Source organism: Tasmannia lanceolata, unplaced genomic scaffold (assembly GCF_043159265.1).
Source record: "Tasmannia lanceolata isolate RefF3 unplaced genomic scaffold, GAP_Taslan_0.1 ptg000013l, whole genome shotgun sequence".
Classification (NCBI taxonomy): Eukaryota; Viridiplantae; Streptophyta; class Magnoliopsida; order Canellales; family Winteraceae; genus Tasmannia; species Tasmannia lanceolata.
In genome coordinates this window covers 4,062,319-4,074,310 of record NW_027518690.1, presented here as the reverse complement: position 1 = coordinate 4,074,310, position 11,992 = coordinate 4,062,319, and the positions used below count along the sequence as shown (strand labels likewise).

Here is an 11,992-nt window from a genome sequence, read left to right as displayed (position 1 = left end):
GTTTTTGCAAGGGCGCCCCCATTGGATCCTAGCGTCCATCGCAGAAGCCTTTTCGCGGCAGCCACAGAGGCTCACTTTTCAGCAGATTCTGTCTTCATTCACTAGGTGGCTGCTGTCGGATGCAGCAGACCATCCGCCAAATGCCTTCTGCGATGGACGCTAGCAAATCCCTTTACACTAATTATAAATGTTGTAAGATGAGTGCCCTTGTGGTTGGAATTTTATAAGGGTGCCTTTTCAAAATCCTTGCAGCAAGGGCTCTCTATGTCGCCCGATATTAGTAGTTGAATGTGTACTGTTGGCCAGAGTACGTAGTTTCTGATGTTCAACAAAAACTACTTCCAAGCCATGTTTGGCGACCATGAAAAATTATTCCATGGAATATTAGTTAGTCCGACTGGGTGAGTAGAGCTGCAACTAAGTTCGGATGGGTTTTGCAATGCCCGATTGAAGGGGAAGGAGAGAGAATAAGTCTGAAATGGGCGCCTACTACCCAAGAAACCATCTCAGGTCGAATCAGGTATTATTTTGGAAAACCTAAGATTCATAAACCCGGCCCTACCCGAGATAGATTCTCAGGTCAGGATCCTTAATTTTCAAATGTACAGTGCATATCGCCACAATACATAGGTTGAGAGATGAATTTGTTGAATTTCAGTCTATTTTCAGCAAGATTATTGCATGAACAAGCTGTACAATGCAACTATTTATGAAGGAAAGATTAAAGTGGACAAATGTATGAGTTTTAGGAGATTGGCAGGAGGATGCAACCATTGAGAACACAAATCAGCTTACCTAATTCTGCACCATCTCAAAATTAATGAACAATCTTGAGGGTAATTTAATCAGGGAAGTCATATTTACATCGCCAGGGACACCCACGGTCAGTGTGTCATCAATGATGAAAGGGGGGCTAATGTACTTGATGTCAGAAAAATCAGTGGGTTTGATTGCCCCTGTACACCGGCGTCGGGTGTCCCTAGTGATCTAAAGGGGCGTCACTTCCCTTTAATCACCCAGAAAGCCACCTACAAAAACCAGTTGGATCAAGAGTAGGAATTGCTTTAGTATCACCAATGAAAACCACCAACAAAAAACCAGTTACTTCAGTTTGATTCAAGCCTAAAATGAGTATCATTGTTACATTGCCATGAATGAGCAACACCCCCATTTGGCTGAAAATCTAACCACTTGTTCTTCATCTTACAAATCTCTATTCAACTAGTGTTTGGTGAGGGTAAGCTAATTTCATTCGCAATAGAGCCCTTTACCTTTTCAATGAAGCTGAGAATACCATGTTTTGAAGGATTAGAACATTTTTCCACCTTCAGTTTGAATAATGCCTACACCTTTTACAATAGTTCTGCTAGAATTGTGACCCAAAGAATCCATGAAGACACACTCGGATTGATCTATACTTACTTGGCAAACATACTCTCCAAGTGGGATGCAATAACAGAGTAACAGAAGGATCCTCATTGTCTCCTTTATTAGCTTTAGCATCTGCAGAGTTCATTATATGTAATGAGAGGAGAAAATCAAAACAGACGAACAAATTTTTTATTGAATTCATATTCTCAGTCTATGATCATTTAATAGAACTATAAACGAGAGATGAATGAAGATGTAAGAATTTTTCATTTCCACTTGAACACAAACATATGAACAACAAAATCCCAATGGTGTAAAAATAAAATAAAGAAAACTGAAATTGCATACCATATCACTGATATTAATCCCATAACTGAACCGAAATTATATACAGAAAAATAAAATAAAGAAAGGGTGGACACAAAGAAAAACCGAAAGGGAGATGGTATGGATTTTTTAACCGAACGGACATGACATTACTTCAGGGTTTTTAAACTATCTATAGAAAGGGAGATGGTATGCATACCAAAATAAACTAAAGAACGTCAAAAATGCAAGAAAAACAATAAAATCTCAGTGTTGTGGAAGAAAACCTAACAAGAAACTTAAGAAGAAGAAAGCCTAAAAAGAAAAGGGAAAATAGAAAAGCGAAAAATCAACATGTGATGTGATCCAATATGGAACATGTGTGGGCTGCATATTACTATTTGAAGAATGGATGCACATGGCTATGAGTTCTTACAAAATCTTGGCTGAAATTGAATCTTATGGGATGTTTAATATGATTTTGGGAATGCAAATTGGTGTCTTCTATCGAATTAAAACCCTTTTATTGTTCTTAAATTCCCGGAAGTCACCCTGCGAACCCTAAGTTTGCACCAATTTGGTATCAAAGCCTAGGGTTTGCAATAACATACCTTCTTGATGCAACGGGATGAAGGAAAGGGGTCCAGCCGTAAAGGAAGATGAGCAGCGGTTAAAATCGAAAGACAGGGGAAGAGGGAATAACATACCTTCTTGATGCAACGGGATGAAGGAAAGGGGTCCAGCCGTAAAGGAAGATGAGCGGCGGTTAAAATCGAAAGACAGGGGAAGAGGGAATAACATACCTTCTTGATGTGATGGGATGGAGGAAAGGTGTCTAGACGTAAAGGAAGATGAGCGGCGGTTAAAATCGAGAGAGAGAGAGAGAGAGAGAGAGAGAGAGAGAGAGAGAGAGAGAGAGAGAGAGAGAGAGAGAGAGAGAGAGAGGCAAGGGTCTTGCAGTTTCAGTTTCCTCTTTCTGGTTTTGCAAGTGGAGAGGGAGAGAAAGGGCAAGAGCAAGGGAGCGGTTAGCCAAAATCTTTGGCAAATCACATGTTTCTAAATTTATTTCAGTACAGCTACTATTTTATTATAGAAAAACTAAAATGAAGCCGGCAGGGTTTTACCCCCTTAAACCCGAACCAACCCAACATTACTTCGGTCAATCCGACCTGGCCCAAGACCCACTCTTTTGGAATCCGACCCAAAGTTTTTTCGGGTAGGGTTATGCGGGTCAGGTAAAACCCAACCCAAGTTGCAACCCTACGTTTGAGCCGGGCTGAGGAGAGGGAGAGAATTGAGTGGGCAGGAGTAGAGATGGTATCACAAATTTCTAAAAACTAGAGAAAAGAAAATATCTACATAGAAGTAGTTTTTTGTTTTCCTAGTTTTTTGGATGTTTTCGTGCTCCCCACACTACCACCCTCTCAAGTGTCTCCATCTCTGGCCCATCTAACACAACTGGCCCCACGAACACTCAATGGAATAATTTTTCATGCTGACCAAACATGGCCTTAGCTGAATTTTAGGATTTTTTGATTGGCTTTAATTTTGGGACATCGGATATCCAAGAAAGGAGATATGATCCAGACCAATCGAAAGAGAGTGCCCTACTGAAGCATTACTCGATGTAATAGAGAGAGAGCCAGAAACAAAAGAGAGGGATGAAAATTCAAATTTGCATTCCTAGCTGTAATAGACATAAGGAGGGAAGAAACATCAAGAAAAAGGAGAGACCATGTTGAACAGAATCACGGATATGGTGATACAGTTTCAGTCTATCAGAAATATGTAAATAAAATCCTAGGATCTCTAACAGCACGCACATACAAAAAAGAAATCTATAAATAGATAGAACACTCGGGGCATGTTTGGCTACTATGATTTTTTTTTCCTGGAATATTAGCTTACCCAATGGTGAGAGGGAGGGTGGTAGAGGGATAGACATCAGAGGGACTGAATGAGGAAAGGGTAAGAAAAGCCTGAAAAACAAGGAAACAAAAAACTCCACCCAAAAAATGATTGATTTTTCCTTGTTTTCTAGCCAGTTCCCACTCTATGCCCATTCGTGCCCTCTCAAGTCTCTCCTCCCACACACCCTACCCCTCGTCACTTGAGAAACTAATTTATCATGAAAAATAAAAAAAATCATATTTCCCAGACATGGCCTTGATATCTTGTAGCAACTAGAAAAGCTAGCAATGTCGATTGAAGTTCTAGAAACCGTGGGTTCTTCTACGTCAAACGCATGATAGATTTTGTCGCTTTGGATTACCAAGAAATTGATTGAGCTCCGCCATCATATCTGTTGGATGAAGAAGCATTGAAGGAAGAGCAAAAGGAGAGGTTTTGCATGTGTTTCTACGTTGGGCTCTACCGTGAAACAACCAATTACTCCAAAAGCTTAATCTGTTGGAGGAGATGGTGTTATTTAATCTTTTATACTTTAACACTCCCCCCTCATGTGTGGGCCCTCTTTTTAGGGTTGGCCTACACGTGGCACATGTGGCCCCTCTTTTGGGTTGGCCATATGTAATACCCGGCTCCACCAAGGGTAAAAATAGCAGCAAATAGAGTAAAAGGGTAAAGGGTAAAAGGATGTCAGTTATTCAAAAATTAGAGCCTCATAGGTGAGTATTCATCGGCTATTACTCATGTTCCCCTGAATTACTCAGGGCATGAGATCATCTGATATAATGGAGCTGGCACGATTCGAACCCACGATTTGGTCTCAATCTCCCCCAAAATCAAGGATGCAAGCCCTCAAAAGGTCCATTATTTGATTTACCCTCTCCATTTGACCATCAATTTGGGGATGATAAGCAGTACTATAATTCAATTTTGACCCCAAAGTTCCATGTAGACTCCGCCAAAAGGCAGAGATGATAGACGCAGGTATACCGTGCATTCTGACAATTTGTGCAACATAGATCTTTGCCAACTTTTCCAATGTCCAGGTTTTCTTCATGGCAATAAAGTGAGCAGACTTGGTGAGACGATCTACAATCACCCTAATACTGTCCATCCCACTCCTGGTCTTGGGCAAACCCATACGTTCACTTGTTTTCCAGGGAAAGGGAAAGAAAAAGATGCTTGAGAAACTGACGTGGTAAAAGGAAAAGAAATTCCGAGAAACTGTGCAGGAAAAGAAAACAAATCTCGAAGAGAGAAGGCAGCCCGTCTTTTCTTTTTTTCCCGTGCGAGAAAAGAAAACAAATCTCGCAATATCCAGGTGGGAAATGGAATCTCGCTTTAGCGAGAAAACACCATTTCCACGTCATTTTTCCAATTTTTTCCAATTTTCCACCTATGTAATGTTAGTTTCTCAAGAAAACAAGTGAACACCACTATTTTAGCTTTCTCGGGAAGAAAAGAGGTGTTTTCCCGGGATTTGATTTCCCGAGAACACAAGTGAACAGAGCATAGGCTATCCCACTTCCATATAGGGATCTCCAAACGCTCAAGAGTGCCCTCAGGTTTCTAATGTTCAATCTTTGGCTTTTGTCACATTAAGCACTTGGAGACATATTCAGCTACTTCCGTCTTTATTCCATTTCACCAGAAGTTACTCTTCAGATCTTGATACATCTTGGTGCTACCCGGATGGATGGTGTAGCGAGTTTGTAAGCCTCATCCAAGATACTCCTTCTGACGTCCTCCTTGGCTGGTACACATATCTTGCCCTTAAAATATAAACAATCATCGGTACTAACAGAGAACTGTGGTCTAGAATCTACACCGGCTTGTAACTTTGCAATCTCAGCATCATCAGCCTGAGCTGACTTAATCGACTCCAGGAAATCAGACTGAACTCGAAGGTGGCTATGAAGGAATTCTTACGAGCCTCGCAAGTTCCCAAGGTCAAATCCTTGAACTGCTCTAAAAGCTTCCATTCCTCCATCATCAAACAAGCCATCTTCGCACATCTTTGCCTACTGAAAGCATCTGCCACAACATTGGCCTTCCCAAGATGGTAGCTCAAGGTGAAGTCGTAGTCCATGAGGAATTCGAACCACCTTCTCTGTCGCATAATTAACTCCTTTTGGTCAAAAAGATATTTGAGGCTTTTGTGATCTGTGAAGACCTCAAATTTTACACCATATAAGTAGTGGCGCCAGATTCTGAGTGCGAACACTACGGCTACCAGCTCCAGATCGTGAGTGGGGTAGTTTACTTCATGTTGTTTTAATTGTCGGGATCCATAAGCGATCACTTTAACAGACTGCATAAGCACGCATCCCAACCCTTCGATGGAAGCATCATTGTACACCACGAACTTCACTCCTTCATAAGAGAGTACTAACACTGGTGCTGACGTGAGCTTTTCCTTCAGTTCCTGGAAGCTGCGCTCACACTCCTTGGTCCAGACGAACTTAGCATTCTTTCTAGTCAGTTTTGTTAGTGGTCCAGCCAATGAAGAGAAACCTTCCACAAATTTTCGGTAATAACCGGCCAATCCCAAGAAACTTCTGATCTCTGATGCATTGGTAGGCTACTTCCACCGAGTTACTGCCTCAACCTTAGCTGGATCAACTGAGATACCTTAGAAACTACGTAACCTAGGAATGTCACGCTCTCCAACCAGAATTCGCACTTGGAAAACTTACCAAACAATTGATTTTGTCTCAAGGTTTCAAGTGTTTTCCTCAAATGCTCAGCACGGTCTTCCCTAGACTTAGAATAGATGAGGATGTTGTCGATGAACACAACGACAAACTGGTCCAAGAAAGGCTAAAAGATCTGGTTCATCACGTCCATGAATATTGCCGAGGCATTGGTGAAATTCCTAGTTCTGAGTATATAAAAAGATACATTAAATTAAGGATTTCAGTTTTCATGAATATCTATATTTTTGTGTTTGATTTGGAGATTTAAATTTTCTGGCCATCTCTGGCGAGAATTCACCGGAATGACCAACATGAGAGTTGTAGGTATTAGTATCAAGACCAACTCTCATGTTGGGAAGATTTTGAGATCTCTTCTGTAGAAAAGGATATGGAAGATAGAATTGACATTGTTACACTCGGTTACTTTACTTCAGGATTGTTGCACTCTTCTCCCTAACATGAACAAATCCATTATTTCACGCTTGTAAAATTCAAGGCAGGTGATAGCTAGACTCGACTGGTATAATTTCTCAATGAAAGTGATAGGGATATGATGATATGTTATTTCCTTCTAATGCTAAATTTTATTTATCCTCAATTGTTTTACTTTGAAATAAATATTGCTTCTCGTTTATTTTACATTGAATATCTATCAATTACTTTTGTTAGAAATGTCAAAGCATGTTTCAAAATGATGAACTGTTATAACGGGCTGAAAAATGAAATGGAAGTTTATATCAACTATGAACGAAAATGTTTTTTTTTTTTTTTTTTCAATGGCAATATGAACGGAAATGTTGAGAAAAGAGAAATGGAAAAAGAAAAAGAAAACGAGGAAATGAAGGATGAAATGGGGAAGGGTGATGGGAGGCCACAGAGCTATCCCCGATACAACATGGGAATAATGCACAACCCCTTGTTAATGTTGGAATCCTAAGAAAACCACGAATCTCTGGGCGGTAGAATCTACCGTAATCAAATCGTATGAAATCGACCGTGAGGCCAAGGTAACAAGCTAATGGGAGCCGTAGTACCTTCGGGTAAATAACGCACTTAAAACAACTCAAGAATAAGTTATTCAAATTTAAAAACATTCCAGTCTTCACTACATGGTTCTATTTTTACATGATCCTATTACTTCTATTTTATGATTCACATTTTATTATAATCAAATCTAATGCATATTTTTCTGGAACTGTTTCTATTTATTGGCTTTCGATACTTTTCGTAGTCTCTATATACCTGCTGTTCTAACCTAGTTTTTCCCCCACCAGGTTCTAAGAACATGGATGAGGGAGCATTTGCAAATGAAGAAATTTAAGTCGTAGGGGTGGGGAATGAAAGAGATCTAGTTGGAGAAGATGACAAGTCATGTCATTCTCTCTTGCATTTTTTATTATTTTAGTTTATGTACTATTAATTCAGACCTTTGGATATGGAACTATTGAAGTTGATGTTTCTTAAAATTGAAATAAGAGTTATGATGAAAATGTTTGTAACAGGTTTTGTTGCTCGTAGCGACCTGTGGAAATTGGGGTCGTTAAACCATTACAGTTTTTAATATCAAGGAATTTTGAACCCATGACCTTTGCGTTGATACCATGTGAAACAACCAATTACTCCAAAAGCTTAAGTTGTTGGCTGTTGGAGATAGCGTTATTTAATCTTTTATACTTTAACACTCCACCTTTTCCCCCCGGTGAAGGGGAATGCCCAAGTCCTTATAAGCCCATCCACATCCACTTACTTTTCAGATGTGGGATATTTGCTTTTGCATGGAATCCCCAACAGTCTCCCCCTCCACGCGGATGCAACGTGGACAATCTAGCCCCTCGAAGCAAGAGCAACATGGGAACTACAGGATCTTCCCCGAGGGATTTTCCCCTTCTCAGAGTGCCTCTGGGGTTTCCAAGATCTTCCCCGAGGGATTTTTCCGTCCTCGGAGGCACGCCGGGTTACCACGCCCGGCTCTAATACCACTTCTTGGTACTCGGGTAGAACTCATACTTAAAAGCTAGCCCTTAAAAGCAAGTCATTGAGGGGAGGGTGCCCAAGCCCTTATAAGCCCATCCACATCTCCCTCCTTTTCTGATGTGGGATCTTTTACTTTTGCGTGGAACCCCCAACAAACTCTCCCACCACGCAAAAGAAACATGGGCAAGATCTCTCCACACAGTGGCAACGTAGGAACTACAAGATCTTCTCCGAAAGATTTTTGTCTCCATCCTCGAAGGTACGCCGGGATTACCGAGATCTTGAAATCAACTTCCAGTTCGTAGGCTTGGTTTAAGGGAGCTTTGGGTGTAGACCGTGAGTTTTCCACGTGAGGCGGATTGTTAAAATATAAAAGATTAAACAACGCCATCTCTAATAGCGTAAGCGTTTGGAGTAATATGTTGTTTCATGAGCAAAGAACCTGGATACAAAAGTCCTTGATATTAAAAATCCACATGTAATGGCCAACCTAAAAGAGGGGAAACAAGTGCCATGTGTAGGCCAACCCTAAAAAGAGAGGCCACACGTGAGGGGGAGTGTTAAAGTATAAAGATTAAATAACGCCATCTCCAACAGCTTAAGCTTTTGGAGTAATTGGTCGTTTCACATCTACATTTAAGGTTTAATAGTTCAAGATGTACACACCGAATTCTATGTGGTTTGGCCAAGATGACTATATCTACATATGAGATCAGGATCTTCCCTCGTCAGCTATGAGAAAGTAAAAATATAAGCAATACAACATATTACTCCGAAACCCACAAAACCATAACCATTTTCCCTTGTCCACTCAACAAAAACCGTACACAAGAGCAACAGAAGAGAAAAACCCACACGTGGGCATGTGTTTTTCCTATCTTAAGGAGCTAAGGTAGTCGGCTTAGGAAACCTAATTCTACCCCTCTCTCAATCCTAGTCATACTAGGAAACCCTAATAAAAAAGAGAGTCTCGAAACAAGACACCGATCCTAGTATGTCCAATTCACATAACATATCAGCTATGCTAACATGAGTTGCACTGGTTACCTAAAACAATCTCATCTATTCATCTCTGTTGTTCTACGTGACTCGACTTCGAATCCGGTCTATAAAGGAATCATCGTTTTCAGTGAATAAATTAACACCAAAGGTATTGGAAGACACTTTTATGGAACACTAGGAGTAAAAACATATGCACAAAAAAATTCGAAAAGAAAAACAATTAAAAATGAAAATAAAGGATGAGTCATCAGCAATAGAGGATTCCAAATAAGGGCAAATAACAATAAGAGGGCTGCTAGCAATCCGAAACAAGTGGTGTATCTATATCTATCAAAGCAAGGGGTGCACCACAACATACCTGCTACTATACCCCGTAGAACCCATCTCCCATGTCCATGCCAGGAAAACCAAACACATCCTCAAAAGAACCTCCATCAATCGATCCAAAACCATCCAACAGCCCTTCAAAGAGCCCAGAATCCGAACCCTCAGTAGCACCAACCTCTTCACCCATATGGCTTTCCTCCTTTTTCTCCTCCTCTGCAACTACAGCTGGCATGTGGCCTTCAAACAACGCCACGTGGCCAAAAAGCTTGTCCTTTCTCGAGAAGCTAGTTCCACATGAACATCTCCACCTGCACTCCCCACAGTGCCTTAAATGGCTCTTGAGATCAGCCACGACAGAGAAGCTCTTTTTGTTACAACGATTACAAGAAAACATTTTAGGGCAATGGCTTCTCTTAAAATGATTCTTTACACAGATCACTGATTTTAACGGCCTGAACCGCTTGTGGGACCGGTTCCGGTTGCAACCTGGGTAGGGGCACGAAAATACGGTCTTTCTACTGGAATCTTCGGACCGGTCAGGCCGGTCCGGTTTTGATAAGGCCTCGAGCGTTTTGAACCGGTTCCCGTGAGCTCTCATGTGCATACGAAGATTTGCGTCTCTCTTGAATCCCTTCCCACAGATCTCACAAAAATGGATGTGCTCCGCTAGTAATTCCACGGCATCGAGCTCGATGATATCGCAGTCACTATTTTCCTCATTCCCTGCCGGAATCTTCAGATCGGTGCCGTTCCCTGCCGGAATCTTCAGATCGGACTGATTTGTCACCGTTCCGGAGCTGCGAAAAGTATTCGGAAGTTTCAGATCTGAGAGATCTGATCCTTTTTCGATACCGATCTGACGAATCGTCGCAGGATCTTGTAGATCGGCCTGACTTTTCAACGATCCAGAGCTGCGAAAAGTAGTCGGAAGTTTCAGATCTGCGAGATTTGATCCTTTTTCGACACCTATCTGATGAAAAATCCTCACAGGATCTTGTAGATCTCCCGATTCTATAACTTTTCCAACCGTTTCTGTACCTTTTGAGGAAATCCGAGATCTCGGATTGGGAAATTGCACGAAAACCGGATCAATAGGGTTTTCGGTGCTCAAAATCGATCGATCTCCGGTCTGATTATGACTTAGAATCTGTTGTTGAGAGGATGCAAGCAGAGCCGCTCCATTCAAGATGATCTGGTGGATTGTGGAGACCATCTCAGCTGAGACCAGATCGATCTGCTCTCCGCCGATCTCTGAGTTCGATTCCACCGATTCAGAAAGGAATTTTCGAAGCGAATCCATTTTCTGGCCGAGAATCGATAGGTTAAATAGAGGAATTCGAGGATCGGCAGTCACAACAGGTAGCTGTGACGAATCGCTTCCATCTCCTGCACCGGTGCCGGAGCAGGATGCCGGAGGTCCAGATCCGGCAGGATATTCGCCGGAAAAGTGAAGAAAATCGCCGGTATCCATGGTATTTTGGGGAGACCGAGAGCGAAGAAAGAGAGAAGCGTGTGATTTAAACACTCCATGTGATTAATTATGAGACAACTCCTATTATTTTATACTGTTATCTCTGTTTTAGTCCACATGGAGACAAGAAAGATTCCACGGGAGTTTTTATAGGGTGTCCGCACGTGGGTGCAATTAGTTTATTAAAAAAATGGGCGATGCTAAATTCGCACCCCCTTTAAGATGATTCGCACCCCTTAACATATCAAAAAGCATCGAAGTCGGCCAGAATTCACGTTACAGCGGTGCGAATCATCCAATAACAGAGGGTGCGAATATATCATTGCCCGAAAAAATTCCGTGGGTCTATATTGTTAGATGATACAAGCCAATAAACCATTCATTTTTTTTTTTTGAAAAGGAAAAAACAGGTTAATAAACCATTCATTTTTTGGGCATCAACTTATATGGTGTCCGCATGTGGGTGCAATTGTTTTTTTTTAAATTTGCGTGGGGTCCACATTGTTCGATGATCCAAACCGTTCATTTGCCGGGCACCAACAAATGAATGGTTTGGATCATCGAACCGTGTAGAACCTAGTGTATTTTTTCAAAATAGTTGCACGTATGTGGTATAAAAACTTCTTTTTTTTTTCTTCTTCTTCTTCTTCTTCTTCTTAGATTTTTAGCAAATTTTTGTTTTTTGTTTTTTTTTCTATGTTTCTTCTTCTTGCCTAATTTTTTATAATATTTTTTTGTTTTTCTTATTCTTTTCTTCGTCTTCTGGCTCAAAATTAAGCAAGGAGAAAAAAGGGTGGTGTTGGGAGTTTCTTTAGTTTCTTTAAAAGCTCTGTAACTTAGCAATTTCAGAGATGCATAGCGATGTCAAGAAGGTTCATGATCAAGCTGTTGTATGTTGTCCTGACAGCGTTTCTTGGATTTTAAGTGAGAAATTCAG

At 41.1% G+C, this 11,992-nt stretch overlaps 1 protein-coding gene across 2 annotated transcripts; it reads right to left on the bottom strand.

Annotated features, from left to right (window-relative positions):
• Positions 1–791: 791 nt before the first annotated feature.
• LOC143889552 (zinc finger protein STOP1 homolog) lies at positions 792–11,131 on the bottom strand. 2 transcript variants are annotated; one of them, XR_013254856.1, is made up of 3 exons: positions 9,616–11,131; positions 1,423–1,503; positions 792–1,028 (listed from the first exon to the last, which is right to left on the bottom strand). XR_013254856.1 is itself a non-coding variant. In XM_077393802.1 (2 exons), the coding sequence occupies exon 1, from the start codon at positions 11,053–11,055 to the stop codon at positions 9,622–9,624; it is 1,434 nt and encodes a 477-aa protein (XP_077249917.1). In that variant the 5' UTR covers positions 11,056–11,130; the 3' UTR covers positions 1,078–1,503; positions 9,616–9,621. The 2 variants fall into 2 exon arrangements, 1 of the variants encoding a protein (XP_077249917.1); XM_077393802.1 differs by lacking the exon at positions 792–1,028 and having other exon boundaries at positions 1,078–1,503; positions 9,616–11,130.
• Positions 11,132–11,992: the final 861 nt, after the last annotated feature.